We start from the raw sequence: 17,640 nt of genomic DNA on the forward strand, positions 1-17,640 counted from the left end.
TCCTAAGGGATCCGAGAAACAGTGCCGCTCTAAATGAAATCTTGAGAGGCGTCATACTGCAAGTGAATGCCTATTTTGCAAGAAATCTGAGATCAGAGTGAAACTTTCCTTCGAGGGACAGATCAAGAGGTTGCTGGTCAGACAAAACATTTGTTTCATGCTGAAAGTAATTTGTCATGTCTGGTTTAAGGTAGATTCAAGGAGTAGACTGGGAACTAGTATATGTCGTTGAACTTGTCTAGACATACTGAGAGCTCTTTTCTTCTTGCTGGAGAGGCATTCACATTTCGTCTGACTAAAGACTGGTTCCAGGGAGACATTGAGAGCTTGTTCTTGTCATCCAGAAAGCACACAGCAGATTGAGGACGAAATTGCTGAGTCAAGACAGCAGCTTGCAGAAGCAGTACATAATGCTGATTAATTAAAGATTACTTTTTCCTTCCTTAGGCAATCAAAATGGGTAGTATCAGCAGTAATATAATAATGCCAGATGCAGAGATGTCCACATTGTCCACGAAGTAGATGCTGTAAATTGACATACCACTGTGTTATTTATGCTTGCATTGTGTCATAATCATATTGCTTTCACTTACAGTACGGACATCGTACTACCTTGATGTACATAGAGCTAGGACTCCTGTGAAACTTCCTGAGCAGAAGGAAGGTGTAATCGTGGCAACTACTAGGCAACCAAGGCCCTATGTAGTTATTCCTGTCCCAAAGAAAGATGACAAATTGCCTGCACTTGAGATAAGTGTCACTAATAATCAGTCACATGCAAAAAGTGTCTTAGAAACTCTGTTTGGACACAAGAAACAGGCTCGGCAAGACAGGCAGGACAAGAGGTTGTTAGACGGTGAGCCTATACAAGTAAAGCATGCAAGCACACCTGTTCCTGTGATAAATGACCCAAATATGATCCCTAAAAGACAGTCGCACAGAGATTTTGAGAGACATTTTCATGCCTAAATGATATGTTGAGAGGATGAAACTTGCTGAACTTTCTCCTTCTCGGGGAGCACTGATAGATGTTCCTGTAATTGATCCAGTCAGAAGGAGCTATGCTAACACACTTCGTGATATGATCATAGAAGGTCATATGAGTATGAGACCGAAATGAAGCACCAAAGAGGATGATTTCGAATTAACCGATTACCTGGACAGCACAGCTCACCTGGGAAATTACATATGGTATCCGCATATGAAAGAAGTAGGAAGAAGAACTTCAAAGGAGGAATGCTTCATATGTGCACTCCTGCCATACAGTATGGGGCAATATAAGATCTTTATAGCCATTGAAATAGATGTTCTGACTGCACACTGTATATTACATCTAGCATTCTGTATTACGAGAGGCCAGTTCATGGGGCGAACTACTTACCTCAAATGCGCAACTGAATGGACAGATCCAGACGAAGATGACTAGATCCAAAACACAAAGACAAGAAACCGAGTACATACTAAGAATCATGTGATCAGATACAAAACACCTGGGGTAAAAGGAGCTAGAATCAGACGGGAAGTAAATAAAAAACTGGAAGTTCCAGCAAAAACTGCAGCAGATATTTGTCGATGGAAGAACAGAGGCCATCTGGGGAACTGTGCCATCACCAGATGGCTGGGAAGGTGGTGTATCTATCTGCAGAGACAGGGTGATAATGGGTCACTACCAACCAACTACTGAGAATGCACAGATGTTGTGTAAGCCTCTATGGTCGAAACTTGCTAAGCTACTGACATGGGTCGAAGACCGAGGAGAACCCTTGCAGTTAGTGCCTTTGGAGAGTGCAAAGCTGTGTTTCAGAAACAATGCCACAAGAAAAGTTGGAGAGAACCAGAATTGCGGGAGTATATTCGAAGTGCCAGGAATGAAAATTTGGACAACTATGATTATGCATCATTACTGGGCTTGTGGATCCAAGGCATACATGAAGTAACCCAAGGATTGGGGAGGGATATCCACATTGGTAAATGTCCATGTTCCAGCATTGGTGATTCCAAAGAGTGATCTAAGTCTCAACAGTTTTCCAAAAGCAGATGCTCACTTGAGGAAGAAGAGATCTGTGGAACTAATAAAGAGGATGAAGCGAGAGAACCATTTCTCAGCCAAATCAATTGAAGCTTTTGACTCTATCCCTTACGAGCACAGGCTGTTCAGCCAGACCTCGTCAGTGTTCACGTTGATCTTCATGCCGAGAATCCAGGTTGGAGCAAATACAAAATGGCTTCAAATCACCAGATGGGAATTGCTGCAGACAATTAACACAACTATAAAGGGATTCAATGCTATCAGAGAAGAGATGAGAGCCATAAGACTGATGACTCTTCAGAACAGATGTGTTTTGGACATGATTACAGCAATGGATGGAGGTGTTTGTGCAAAAATCGGAGAATCATGTTGCACATTTATACCTTCTTATGAGGACGAGAATGGCACCTTGACAGAGCCCATAGACATGCTGACGAACCTCCATGGTCAGATGATAGACGAAGTAGAAGACATTGCTGATGACAGCTGGTTTGGATAGCTCTTCTCTTGGATTCCACAATGGATGCCAGACATGTTCAAGTTTCTTAGAGCCTTGATCGTGTTGGTGTTGCTTGGATGTTGTGTGATCAAGATAATAACCTTACAATGCAAGACAGCAAAGAAAGCCATAGGGATGAAGATCATAATCGATGTCGACTCAGGATGGAAAGCTAGAGACTTGACAGATGAGGAAATCTGAGACTTTGTGGAAGCCAGTATCCATGCACCTAAGGGGACGAAGTTCTTGTATACAAAGAATCACAATAACTAAGTGGGAAGATGGATCTATTGCAGTCCAAGTGGACAATGTAGTCTTATGACATGGAACAAAGATGAGCATGTTAAATCAACTAGATGTTTAAAGGGAGTCAGAAAGATACACATCCCAAAGAAGCATTTCTTCAGAAGAGGATGCCTGGATGTGAAGGATGATGGGAGAGTGGTCGATAAATCGCCCAGAGGGGGGAGTGCAGAGGAGGAGCCAAGTACTTCTACCTTAACGGTTCGTCCCTTTTACCTGTACGCTGGAAACCAGAGTATGTGACATATACAGAACAGTTGAATCAACAAAAGGGCGGAGTATGGACTCTGTGCAGTACTAGTGAAAGTACCAATATCTAAGAGAATCTGGGAGGCAAGGTACCCATTGAGAAAACCATACTTGCATACAAGAAAATATGATGACCATTTGAATGAAATCCCTGAAGAAGCAGAGCCAATTAGCGGCAAGGACGAATTGTAACGTCACTAACCATCGCCAGTATAGGCCATACAGAGCTGAGATGACGTACCCAGAAGAGATGTTCTATAAGGCATCAAGAAAGTACCAAGGATAAGTGACATTTTGGGATCAAGGGGAAGAGGCTTATGCCACAGAAACCGATGAAGACATGGAGTAATTTTACACGTGTAAAGATGCAAAAGAAACGCATGTAGGCAAAGTAATCTTGAAAGCTAGATTCAAGCTTATAGTGAATAGATTGCGGCAAGCGCCAACATATACATACATGCATTTGGACAAGTAAAGGATGCATGTTTCCACTAAGCATTATAGCAGTGCTGGACAGTAATAAGAAGGCCTCATTTCTAGTATGTCGCAGTTAAAAAGCAAATTGAATTACAAAGTGAAGCTCAGCAGACAAGGCTGGGTGTGCCAAGAAGCCAAGGTCTTATCAAACTGGAGTGAACTGACATTGGATACAAAATTGTGTGAAAGAGCAAAACTCCTGTTCAGAAGGCATGAACATATCAAGGAAGACATCAGAGGTCTATTAAAAAATAGTATTAAATGCACCAAAAAGCTCGATTCCATGGTCTCTAGTCACATGAAGTTGGACGAACGAAATGGTCACACCTACGCACGAGGGCAGACTGTGCTTCTAACTAACTAAAATTCTCAGAGCTAAGAGCGAGCTCAAGGCCGAGCTTCAAAGCCTAATTGAAAGCAGACCACTGAGGCGATGATGGATTGATATCCTAATTGGTGGGAAGCAATAGCTAAGGCGAGCTCAACAGCACCTGGATGGCCAGCTTGCATGCCGAAAGACGTAGGTGGAAAAGTACTGACAAAGGTTAGAGTGCCAACCAATTGTAGAGGACCGTGTAATTAGGGGTCCTATAGTTGTGTAAACCAATGGGATGCCGTGTATTCAGTGACATTCATAGTGGTCATTTTTAGGGGAGGGCTTAGTTGCCCCACCTGATGTTAAGTAACCAATCACATATTCACACTTTTTTAAACTAGTATGGATCGTATACATAGATGTTCACTCAGAGCCAATCACCCATACTCGTAGGTTTTTGTAGTTTGCCACGTATAATGACGTTAGTACATACGTAGGTTAACGTCATTGATGAGTTTTCCTTATAAGATCTTTGTTTTTACTAAGAATGTTTGAGTAAGAGGGTTGAGCGAGTTCGTTGATGTTCGTTATGCTCCCTGTTTTAGATAACTGATATTAAAACAGTCTTCCTTTTGCCAACTACCTGAGTTGTTGCAATTATTGATGTATGAATACAAATCTGCATCCCCATCCATCTCCAGGGTAATTGCTACTCATCAAAGGGGCTGGGACTATCCAGTTCACTACTGCTAACAATGTAAGTGCATCTGAAGATCGCCTGCGGGGGCAGAACTAAGGGAGACCTGTCAATTAGCTGTGGGGCAACATGACCCAAAATTACTCTGGTAGAGCTATTAAGTGACAGCAGTTTTAAACTTTAAATGTAAACTGCTTTACTGTTACAGAGGATTCCCAGCCTGAAGAGGGGGAATAATCAAACAGCATGTGAATCTATGAACGAGCCAATGCTGGAGAAGCTGCTTTTCAATTTAAGAGCATGCTTAGCTTTACTAGCTATACATTCTTGAACAGTGTGGAACAAATGTAGATTATAGCAAAAAGGATGGAAACAAAGGAAAATCAAAGGCCCTCAACACAGCTCCTTAGAAGCAGCAAGCATGTTCTATTCCCCAAAGCAACCCGACAACAGCACAAAATAACATGTACCTTGTGTCCTTGGTTTTGGATTTTGCTGGCCTGCCTCTTCTCTTAACGATTGGTTCTTCAATAACATCTGCATTCTCTTGAACCACTAAGTCCTACAGAAAAGAAATGTAGTTAATATGATAACATTCAAGAAAAATCACACAAAAAACATGGAGGTTGATCATGTTAGTTTGGTCCAAAAAGAAGTTACCTACCTTTACATGGGTAGGTTGTCAATCTTCATATATATGCTAAGAATAACTACTGTACCAACATCTGAAAGGAGAACCACAGGCACTTTGAATTTGGTAAAAATACATTATTTCAAAAAGGCAGTCATTACCTGGTCTAGGCGTTACTGCTTGTGAAATGCTTCTCATAACCTTATGGATAGAGATACATTGAGCAGCATATTAATATTAGAAAAAAATATAATCTTATAGGTATGTTCTCCAGCAAAAGGGGGAGTACCAAGCAGCAAAATATAAAGAGGACATTGGTGGAGGGGAAAAAGACATCAAATGGTGTTTTGTGGAGGACCAATCCACTCGACAAACCCTGAAGTGCGAATATTATTGCTCTTAAATTGTGGCTCTAATCATCCAAGTTGTTTTGTTATCCATACCTACAAAAGGAACCTTGCCCAAGAGTTCCACTTCTGCGCTTTTGACTCTTGCAATGTATGCTGGTGAAGGAGGGTATGCTTTCCTGGCAGAGAGGCAAATAGGAAGCAAAACTGATCAATATATTTTAAAATCAGATAGTCTCCCAACATGTTGCCCAGTGGTGTAGCTGGTGTACCATGGCAGGTTGGCCCTATACAACATGTCACAGGAGGACTACAAGGGGGCGTGTGGCCTGCACGAATAGCATTTGTGCTAAACGTGTACCTTTTGGCTTCAAGACAGACCAGTTGTTCTCTACAGTGGGCAAATGTTCTGTTGACCAGTCCCGCCCAGCCTGGATGTTATAATATCAAATCTATGGAGCTCCTTTGTAGATGTTCGCATTTTAGACTCAATGCATAGCATTACTGTTGAGATGTTTGTCTTGCTCTATACCCTTGCCGCTTTAGGAGCACCAGTCTGAATACAATGAGCTTAAGCTAGTGTATATAGGCAAGACATTTTTACTTATAACCAGAAAACACTAGCAATAAAGTGACTGTTGTGGTCTCCACTGCCCAACAGGGATTTGTCAACGCCCTGTCCAGTAGTAAAACTGAAGTCCTCAATGGATTATTGCAATTCCGTATGCTTAGACCAGCCTCTTTCTTTGCCGGCGCCTCCAGGTACTTCAAAATGCAGCCGCTCGTCTTGCCACCGCTACTCCGTGTTGTGCCCACATCTCCCCTGTTCTACATCTCACTTCATTGGTTGCCCGTCAAACACATTTTGTTTAAGGCTGCTTGCCTGGTCTATCAGGCTTTTTTTTTGGTCAAGGGGCCGAGTACCTGTAGGCCAAATTCTACCCATATGCCTCGGGTCCAGTACTGCGTTTTGCAGAGGTCTACCTTTTGCAAGTCTCTAGGATTAGGTTCTGTCGGATTGGAGGCCATGCTTTTTCGGTGGCGGTGGGCCGTTCTTTGGAATGCTCTTCCTCACGCCACAACGCTCTTTACCCAACCATCCGATATTTCACTCTGCCCTTAAAAACATACCTATTCCAATTTCCTTTCCCTGACCTTGCTGTCTGGTAGCACCATGATAACCGTGTGGTGAACGTGCGCTTTGTAAATTAAATTAACATAAAACAAATGACTTACCTCTCAGTAATGTTCATTCTGATGGATGTTGCTTCCATTGATTCCTCATCTTTCATATCTATCTCCCTACAAAGCCGCTTTTGGGAAAGGTTTCCGCCGCCAGGAGGCGGCAAGGTGGGTCTGACAGACATCCCTAAGCATTGGACAGGACGTCAGGCCAGTGTATAGAAAGGTGCTTCTCCCTTGACCACCTCGATACCCCTCTTTTCCGCTAGCACTTGGACGGTGAGGGACCATAGAACCAAGGTGTACTAGCTAATTGCCAAGAGGGGCAGGTCGGGAGGGGGACGAGGAATCCGTGGCAGGAATGTCCATCAGAAAGAACATTACTGAGAGGGAAGTAATTTGTTCTTCCAGTGGACTCCTTCCTCCAACGGATTCTTCATCTTTGATGGACTCCCAAAGCAGTACAATGACCTGGATGTGGAAGGGTAGCAAGGACACCACCTAAATTAGAAAACTCTAAAGGACAGTTCTGCCAAAACGAGCATCCTGAGAAGACAGATTTCAAGCAGTAATGCTTAGCAAACATGTGCAATGAGGCCCACGTAGTCTCTTAGCAAGACTTGGTCTCAGAAAGTGTGCGAGAGTGGCCTAGAGCTACAATGAGACCACACAGAGCAACACCAGTAATTCAAGTTAGACAGTAGGGGGGTGTGGCTGATAGCGTCCGTAATTGCCGCCATCTGGCTTGGCTCCAGCAGCTCTGAGCGAACCCACTCCCATTGTTCCTCAGGAAGAATGAGTAGGGGGCTGTGCTGAGGGGGCAACTGGGTTTAGACTCCATAGATCCTCGTGAGTCAAGGGCGAGGCCTGGTGTGGAGGGGCGCCGTAAAGGAGCATTGGCAGGCCACTGGACAACCCCTAGAGGGGTCACCATGCTTCTGCAGCAGTAAAGGGATAGCTAACGGAAGAGAAGTTGCCTGAAACCCACCTGGAGCATCCCCTGGGTTTGAAAAAGACTGCGCCCGGACGACTCAGGGGTTGTCTCCTGCGCCTTGCCTGGTAGAGGAAGATTGGTGAAGAGCCCTTCAAGAAGCAAGCAAGGCCTGACGAGAGCTCTTTGTGTGCTGCGACTCTACACCTCTAGTAGAGCCGAAACACATTGGGGCGTGGGGGGCAATTAAAGCCCTACTGGGCTTCCCCACCATGCGGCCGCTTAGCCTGCATGCAGCAGGGAGACAGCGGGAGAGGTCCCTGCTCATCTGATTCAGGGGAAAATCCAATGTTTTCTAGGGAAGGCCTCCCGGAAACTACATGGTAAGCTGAACCGGCGGTGACCTTGGACTTCTTGTGCACTATGGAGGTAAGCCACCTCCCAGATGAGAACAGGCCAGAGGAGCTTTTTTCCGCTGATCTGGGCTTCAGCTGTACTGGAAGCTGTGGGTGTGTCCCTATGGAGAAACTGGGACATAGCTCATGTCACCACGCAAAGCCTCCAGCAAAACCAAAACACTATTGTCACTCTAGTCCCTTAGCACGAATAGGTGCGGAGCGAGGGTGAACAGCACTGCTGAGGAACACACAATGGCACAAGCGTTTGAGGCGAGGGATGAAACTGATAAGCCTACAGCGCTAAGCAGGAGATACCTCATGGAGTGTCTGGAAACGCTGAAAGTTGAGCTGTCACACACAATTAAAAAGGAGATTCAATCAACCATGGAAGACATTTTATTTATTTATTTTGATATTTGTGAGGTGCCTGTGCAAGAAATGGTGTTTCAAGGTGACACAAAACACCCCAAAAAAAGGGGGTGGTGCAAGGGAGAAAGTTAACAATAACGGTCGAACTAGGCCATGTGACATTCAAATCATGCAAGTGCAGTAACAAGAAGTGCGAGGGAGAGGGGCTGGGGGAGAAGTGCCGGTCTGCGCGAAATGCAAAGTGCTAGGGCGGGAAGCGAAGTGCAGGGTAAAGAGGAGAGAATGAAAGGTGGGGCAGGGTAATGAAGGGTGCATGGGCTATGCAAGTGCTAAGGGGAGGCCAGGAGGGCAAGTGCCAGGGACTGCATAGGATGCAGGGGGAGAGGGTCCACATGCTAAGTGCGAGGAGGGGGGTGGACTGGGCTGGGGGCTGGTCCCCTGTACAACTCAGAGGAAACCAGGCAGCCAGTCACTGCAGTAGATGGAGGTGTTAGCAGGGGAGAGGGAAGGAAGAAGCGAAAAGGAGGGTCTTGAGGAGCGTTCAGAACTTTAGGAGATCCGGATCAAACCCGAGAGGGGCAGGGAGACCATTCCAGAGGTAGGCTCCTGCAGAGGAGATAGATCTACACCACACACTCTGTTTAGAGAAGTGTCTGATCTGCAGAGAGTGTTGGAGATAGAAGAACTGAAGGGCTCTAGCAGGGAGGTATTTAGGGAGAGAGAGAGTTGGATGTAGTGAGGCCCCAGGCCCCAAAAGCCTTGTGGATGTAGTAGATGGTCTTGAACTTGATCCTAGCAGCAACCGGGAGCCAGTGGAGAGATTTTAGAGCTGAAGAGATGCAGTCCTGGGCTTGAGGCCAAGGATAAGTCTTGCAGTCCTATTCTGGATTAGTTGAAGGGGGCGTAGGGAGGATAAAGGAAGATTGAGAACTAGGCTGTTGCAGTAGTCCAGCCTAGAGAAGACCCGAGCTCTGGAGACATTGAGTTTCTGGGGGAAGGTCAGATAAGGGAGAATGCCTCCCAGGAGGGGCAGCTCATAGTGGGCCTTCTTGGCAGCAAGGTCCACAATGTGAGGCGAGAAGGAGAGAGAGAAGTCAAAGAGGACACCAAGGTTTTTTGCCTCCCAAGAGTGGGAGGGCAGGGGACCCATAGAGGGTACCAGAGGGTAGGAGGGAGCTAGGATCTCAATGAGAAGGATCTCAGTCTTACTGGCATTAATGCAGAGATCATTGGCAGCACACTGTGCCTGAATAGCAGAGGAGAAAGTAGAGGGAAGCTTGAAGGAGAGTTGCATGTCGTCTGCATAACACTGGAAGTGAGGAGAGGAGGCGGCGATCAGGTGGGCCAGCGGGGCAAGGTAGTTGTTGAAGAGCCACAGTCGGAGGATAGAACAATGGGGGACCCGCAGGTGGAGTGTGTGATAGGGGAGACATCTGGACATCGGTGTCAAATCTCACCCGAGATCAGATGCAGGTTAAATCCAGAGAAGGACACACAGAGGAGAGCTGCATGAGGGTGCAATACATTTCCAGGGAGAGCTTGCAGGGGCAAAACAAGATATGCTCTCTCTAGTCGCTATCATTGAGGACTTAGAGGAAAATAGGCATAGAATAGAGAATCTCACGATCAGAGGAGCAAAGAAGGGTATCAAGGGCACTGGCTTGAAGGGATGGGCATTGGAATTCTTTTGGGATAAATTCCCAGATGTTGGAAGTGAGGGCATCACTCTGTACCATGTGCACAGAATGTGGCCACAGTGGAAAGGGGCAGATCCCAGCCCAAGGACATAATCATGAAATTCCAATCCTTCACCAAGGAAAATATCCTGAGAGCATCCACAGAGCTTGTAACTTTGAATTACCGTAATCAAACCCTCCTCACCTATCAAGACCTAACCCCCCCTTATCCTACAAAAGAGGCAGTCCTTCCACCCGTTGACAGAGAAACTGCAGCAGGCGAAAGTGAAATATAAGTGGAGCTTTTCCTTCAGGTTGCTGATCAAAGAGTCCACAAAAATCATAGGTCTTGAGCTGGCCCCATCCCATGCAATTTCCAGGGAAAGGAACTGGTAGAAGCCCCATGGTAAACAGAAGATGAGCCCTAAGGGGTCTATATCGGGGGAGCTCAGAGCCTGTCGACAAGCCGATTCTGGAGCTGCCCTACATCGCTGGCGGCACTGTGATCTGGCACTGTAAGCCCAGGATATGGGTGACTGAAATGGAGGAACAGGGTTTGGAGTGGAGTGGGGGGTGCATCAGGCCACAATGAGTGGTAACTCCTCTTCAGTTGAAGAGGAGAGGAATACCGACTGGTTACTCACTCCGATGGATATGTTCCCTAGTTATTCATTGTTGTCATTTTTCAATCACAGTGAAGTATCCACTCAGTCAACTAATCCACTCCTATGCATGTGTTCTGTCAATACTGGGCAAAGGGACTCCCTTCGGTGAGATTGCTGTACAGTCTTTATGTGGAGGTGTGGCTGGTGGGGATATAGAGTTCTAGTTTAATCCTCCCCCCCATTGAGATGACCCATACACTGATTTCACACCATGTCAGGGGGTTGAATTAGCAGAGGAAAAGAACCAAACTCTTGCAGAGGTAAAAGACAGCGAGGGTGGATGTGGCGTGCATCCAGCAATCACATATGGTGAGATGCGATACAGGGGGACTTCTGCACTAAATATTTCCCATTCCAATATTTGTCTTCATGCAAGCAGAAGAAGAGTGGCCTGGGGGCCGGGTTAGGAATAAGACCCACTTCCAACTCCTTATGAGTAAAGCAGATAAGGAAGGTAGATATATATTTCTAACTGGGCGGTAGAATGGCGCCCTAGTAACCATAGCATCTATATACGTTCCTAATTCGAGCCAAAATGAATTTGTATGTGGAATGCTCAGGGAACTGCTCTCCTTCAAGTCGTGGTACATCATCCTGGCTGGGGACTTCAACGTCCAATGGGATTTATCGAAAGGCTCCTACCGGGGCGCTATTTGACCATCCAAAGACCTTGTGAAACTAGTCCCAGAGACAAACCTGGTAGACTCTTGGAGGCACAGCCATCCAAGGTGAGGGACTACACTTTCATCTCTCATGTGTACCACATATATTCAAAGATAGAGTATATGTTTATGGGGAGGGAAATCATCTACGTGTTAGAGAACGCAAAGATAGGTACTATAGGGTTTTCCGGCCACACTCCCGTGCAGATAACTAACATTCGACCACAGGAACTTAGCCCCAAAATATGGAGGCTGAACGCATGCATCACTGCTAAATGATCTAATTGTTCGCAGGGATATATAAAGCGATATTGAGGACTTTTTTTTGTGAACAACGGGTCTGATACTACGTCTGAGATCATCAGGTGGGGCACCTTCAAAGCCTATATAAGGGGTACGCTCTTCTATAAATGAGCAGTTATTATTAAGATAACACGCAAAAATCATATCTTTTCGTGTCTGAGATAAAGGATCTGGAGAAGTACAGAGCCGCCGGTTCACGTAAAGCTTACTGAGAGTTACAAAACGCTACATGCCAGCTAAATGGACTTGAAGCGTCTAGGGCAGAGTTCTCCTTGATCAAAGTAAGACAGTGTTTTTTTGAGGGAGGAAACAAAGTGGGCAAAATCCTAGCATGGAGACTTGAAAAGGTGGCTAGGGAATTCCGAATAATGGGTATTAATGTTACAGGTGGGGACGCTGTTGCACACAGAAAAGGAAAAACTCCTAGAGTTTGACAAATATTATAGCGCCCAGTATACATCAGACAGCCCTGGACATCTGCAGATTAGTAATTTCCTAGATGCGTATCCTTCCCCCCGGATCACCGATGAACAGCGTAAAACCCTAAATGAGGATAAGTCAAATGGGGAAATCTTGCAAGCAATATCATCCCTGGAACGTGCCAAAGCCCCGGGGCTTCACGGCCTCTCAGTGCCATTTTACAAGCATTTTAAAGAGAAATTGTTGAGACGAGACATCTCCTTGGGTAAGTACGTACATTATTTATTTCGGATTGAATAGAAAATCCATAAAAGATACATCATACACAACCATTAGAGACAAACTATTCTGAACATTAAAACATAAGGCAATAATTCATTAATTTACAATATCACTTACATAACAGTTTCACGCTATTAAAAACAGTCTAGAGACAAACTATTCTGAACATTAAAACATAAGGCAATAATTCATTAATTTACAATATCACTTACATAACACAGTTTCACGCTATTAAAAACAGTCTAAAACCATGACACAACTTTTTCCAAACCCAAAAGATAAAAAACAGCAATTCATTTATAAAAATCACATGTATAATGCAGTTTAACATTATCTGAAACATACAGAGCGCCTTAACAAGCCTGGGGCATACAGAACCGGCTCATTTAGTTTCATTACATCTTGATATGATAGGTTATTTATAACGCGCGTAATACCCAGAGGTTTCTAAGCGCGGACCGGGGATCGAACCTTTGGTGCTCCGTGTCGTCTTGCTTCCAAGGTGAGCATGCTGCCCCTGAGCTATCCTCCATCTTCTTATAATTGTATCTACTATTTGTCTCCTTTCTCGTGTTCGCCAGTCTTTTCTTGTGTATGGAGTTAAATTCCAGGCTATAGATGGCGAGGCTACATTCAGCAAACAGTAAAGTGTTGGCCTATGCCGAATGAAGCCTCTTGCTACAAACAAGGGTAGCAAATACATTTTCCATAGTTTACAATATGCTGGACAAAAGAATAAGAAATGTACTAAATCCTCATGCTGAGCTCGGCACATAGGGCATTTAGATTAAAATTCCAAGCCTGATTTCTGACTTAGAAGCTCACCCAACTCTAAAAACTCAAAGCACACCCTCGTAATGGGTGCCCTTTGGTATTACGTTTGCCCAGACAAGATATTCCTTTATTTTATTTGACAATATTCTCATCAATTGTCTGTTTATTGGTTTCAGTAGCTTCTGTGTCTCTCTAGCCTCATTTAACCACTCCATTAGTTTATTCGTTAGGAGACGACACCTACCATTGTCCAGTAGTAAAGGTTCAATAGTCATACTACTAGCATTCACTTTCCCCTGCATTTTCTAGCTATCTGGTTTTATTGGCACCCTTTCCCCCGCCCCAATAAGTCCTTTAACAATTTCTGTGTAAACTCAGCCTTCGGGTTAGACCATACATGCCACCATAACCTACAATGCTCCCAGGCCAACAGATCTTCTTAAAAGGCCAAGCCTATCTTTTTATGTGAAGCAAAATTTGGCACCGACATGGGTAAGCCCAAGAGAATTTTCACAAAGCGATTTTCCTCTTTTTGCAGCACACCATTATGGTATCCCTACAAAATATCCCCACCAAAATTATCACCATACATATGGGCGTTTGTCTCGCCATAGGCAATATTTTTGGGGAGGATATTTTGTGGGAATGGGGATTGCGGGGGTGTCCCCCGCACATTTTAAAATAATGCAGGGGTTGCAGGGGTGTCCCCCGCAGCGTCCATGGGTCAATATCGCCACAAAATATAAAGAGATTTTTTATCGCAATATTTTTGCGGGGATATTAACACATAGAACCGCCATTATCCCCATAACCCCAAATCGCAGCACCATATTGGATTGCCCATGTCATGTGGCCATTATAGATCTTTTCCACAATACAAAGCGGTTGCTGCTTGTGCTCCTTCATGAATATATAAGCCAGCGCAAGTAAAGGGCACGCTTTCATTCTACTGTTTGGCTGTTTGCTGCTTGCTGTGCGCTGTACGGTGCCCTACACCTCTGGGTTGAGATAGAGCAAGTGGCGTGTCGGAACTGGACGAACACAGAAAGTAAAGGTTTGTGTGGCTCCTTTTATTCTGAGGAGCCACACAATCAGAATCAAAACCAAGAGCTGCCATCGAATAACGCACCCTCCACGAGTCAACACACAGCTAATATAACTATTGCACAGGTGTATCCTGGCCCTTTGGGCTATCTGCCAGCTAGTAGCACCCCTTCTGATACGGTTCAGTCGTGGAGAAAGGGGTTGGAATATACTATCACGACAAACAAGATTCAAAGGTAAATCGATGAACACTTTGGCAAGAAAAAATGCAGCGATAATGGAGATGTTATTTGTAGAAGCGGCATAGAACTCTTAGGAAATGATATAAATGACTGCTCATCCATAGTAGACCCTCCTCCACAAGTGCCCGTACAAAAAACTGCTGTGCTTGAAAGGGAGATACTAAATGTAGAGGAGGCTCCAGGAGGGGAAGCTCTTATACAAACAAAATCACGAGGGAAAAAAAAGGCTCCATATCAGAGGTAGTCCAGGAACTAAAAAACTTGAGAAGAAACCCCAAAAGAGCCAAGTACAGCTGCACTTGGAGCTTTGAACTTCGTACTAAACTCACTGGTATCTGTCTTTGAGCAATTGAAATTGGAAGTTCAACTTCACGCAGGTACCCTGATGGAAATAACCAAAGATCTAACTAGTTTTGACTCCACAGTAGTGGGGCTGACCTCATCAATTAATACAACTATTACGCCGGCACTAGGAGAGCTGAGAGTGGAGCTTGCGAGGCAAGGATTAGACCTCTCAGCCCTAGAAAGGTTGTTGATAAAGAAAAAAGAGGAAGAAGAAAAACACAAGTGTCTACTCTAAGAAATTTTACACCTAGTGAAGACCGAAAAGAGAACAGCAACTGGGTCCCCGGTAAGCCTAAGAGAGGGAGAGGGGACAAACACAGTTTGATGACACTCCCCCCTCGGAGTCAGTTCTGGAGGAATTCAGAAGGCTTGCACATGTCGTGGAAGAAGATGAAGTGGTAGAAATCGAGCCCCCAATAAATAATCAGGAGGACGTGTCAAGCTCTCACGATGTATGTTCTGCTGAATGGCTGGCACCTGGCAAACAATTGTCAAAGGGACGAAGGAAAGCCAAAAAAAAATAAAAATGAAAAAAAAAATCAGCACAATGGCATTCCCAGTCATCCTTCGAGAACAAAAACAAAAAAAAAGGCCAGCTTGGAGCCCAACTAAAGAATTGAAAAATACCTCTCAGAAAGATACGCTAGGTAATGAGTCGCACTTCCTGGACACAACAAATGGAAACACGAAAGGTCCCCAGGTAAAAAGTGGGAAACCCTACCATGTCGCCAGAAAAAAAAAAAAAAAAACACAGAAGGGAAGCAGAAAGATATCTTGGAACCAGACATGTGTTGCCCGGCTAAAGCAAAGATCTCGCGGGCTAGTGTTGGCCTTCAGACAGATGGTCCAACAAGTACTTCCACATCAAACTTCATCTGCAGGAGTCATGAGCACCAAAAGTCCCACTGGGAGAGAAGAAACGACTAGAGGGAAAAAAGCAATCCTAACCTGTCCCATCACTGAAAGGCCCACCTTGGGCCTCAATATTTTTGGGAAAGGAGAACAGCAGTCTTCCAAAAAAACTTCAGGGATCAACAGAAGCAACGTTAAAAATTGCACCAATCTTCTTAAAACGAGATGCTAAGAAAAACATAAGTATGTCACTGATGGCCGAAGTCAAAAATGGACAGGGAAAGACCAAGGAACTGACAGAAGTACCGAAAGAAAAAAAGAAGACCCCAAAATGATAGCTGACGTGGAGGTGAAATCTTATGAACAAGCCCTGGAAGAAGATCTAGAAATTCAAGAATATGCCGTTCCAAAACTCTGGCTAAAAGCGTTAAATAAAATACCAAAACATACATCACTCTGCAGAAGTGCCATCTTGGACTACGTTAAAAGAGTTCCCAACCTCTACTTGTTTGGCTCGGGGGACCTAGAATATGTAATGTTTCTGAGCAGAAAGGTGATGAACATAGGTAGAGGTGGGCTTCACATCACAAAAATCATGGAAAGCCATAAAAAGTAACAAGAAAGAGCTGGAAAAAAATCAGCCTGTTGATTCTTGAGAAGTGCAAACTGGCAAAAACAGTGAGAATTCTACCTTTGAAGGAGAAAGTGTAAAAGCTGTGGGAATCTTAAATCAGGAGCCAGAAGTACTCTCTTGGGGAAACACAGGAAAAAATAAGGCTAGCACCTTAGCAGCACTCCCAGAGATCCTCTCACAAGTACTACTGAAGCTGGGGTTGAGTCAGCAGTCTCTTTAGGCAAAACAAAATTAATATCACAAGTTGGAACACCCGCGGACCAAAGACCTTTACTGCGAGTAGCAGAAAGAAAGATCTCTCTTTAAATTCTGATGCTATTCTACTCCAGGAGACCTGGTACACACACAATAGAAATAGAAGGGTGCACAATATTCACAACCCCGGCAAGCCAAAAATCCAAAGGACATCCGTCGGGGGGACTGTTGCTTGGGATTAACAACTCATTCAGCAATAATGTCACACTTCTGCATAATGGAAAGGAAGGCATTTTGGCATGTGAAGCGAAACTACAATCCGCTCACGATCTTCCTTCCCTTGTAGTAGTGAACATTTATTGGAACCCAGCGCAATGTAGCCTTGATCAATTCCATCGGTCGTGGTCAATGGTGTTGTACATAATTGCGTTGTTCCATGGAGATGCCAGCGTGATCTTGGGAGGTGATCTGAATACTCACTGTATTATGACTCAAGGCACGAAGAACTCATCAAAATGGGCAAAAATCTTCAAGACAGGGAGACAGTGGTTAGAGTTTCTAAATTCATGGGGCCTCTTCATGCTAAATGGCTCTGTTGAAGATGATTGCCCTTCGAATCCAACATGGACCCGTGGCAACGCCTTCTCCACATTGGATTATGTTTTTGTCTCTGAAGACCTACAACTGAAGAAAACATCCATGGGAATACTCTGGGGAGAAGGGAGCGGTCACGCTCGATTAAGAGTCAAAATCAAGAGCTCAATGGAAGAACAGCTGGTTAAATATCCACAGGACTTATTACTGAGAAAAGGCAACGCAGCCCTGGTTAAATACAAAAGAGAGGGACGAAATTTGAATGAGAAGTTAAATCTTATCTCATTAGAAGAACAAAAAGAGAATTGCAAACCTCACTGCTTTCAGCCATTTATTTGATCCGTGCACCGCCAGACAGCAGGAGCCTTGGCAAAAGAAACTCATCACCTACATTCCTTGGATGAGGAGACATGGATTCAGAAAAGGTCCTTAAGGCGCGAAGTTAGACGGCTGAAGAATTCTATTACGAATCCATTCGAACTTAATATAGAACTGAAAAAGCTTATCAGGAACTATAAGCAATG

General features: G+C 44.6%; 1 protein-coding gene across 2 annotated transcripts in view; it reads right to left on the reverse strand.

The window, feature by feature from the left end:
• AHCTF1 (AT-hook containing transcription factor 1) overlaps positions 1-17,640 on the reverse strand; it is a 2,174,249-nt gene that overhangs the window by 21,557 nt on the left and 2,135,052 nt on the right. For both annotated transcript variants that reach the window (XM_069607832.1, XM_069607831.1), the window contains one exon: positions 5,041-5,132. In XM_069607832.1, coding sequence (XP_069463933.1) covers positions 5,041-5,132 — 92 coding nt within the window. The remainder of the gene's footprint in view (positions 1-5,040; positions 5,133-17,640) is intronic.

Source organism: Ambystoma mexicanum, chromosome 4q (genome assembly GCF_040938575.1).
Source record: "Ambystoma mexicanum isolate Mex_15411 chromosome 4q, UKY_AmexF1_1, whole genome shotgun sequence".
Taxonomy (NCBI): Eukaryota; Metazoa; Chordata; class Amphibia; order Caudata; family Ambystomatidae; genus Ambystoma; species Ambystoma mexicanum.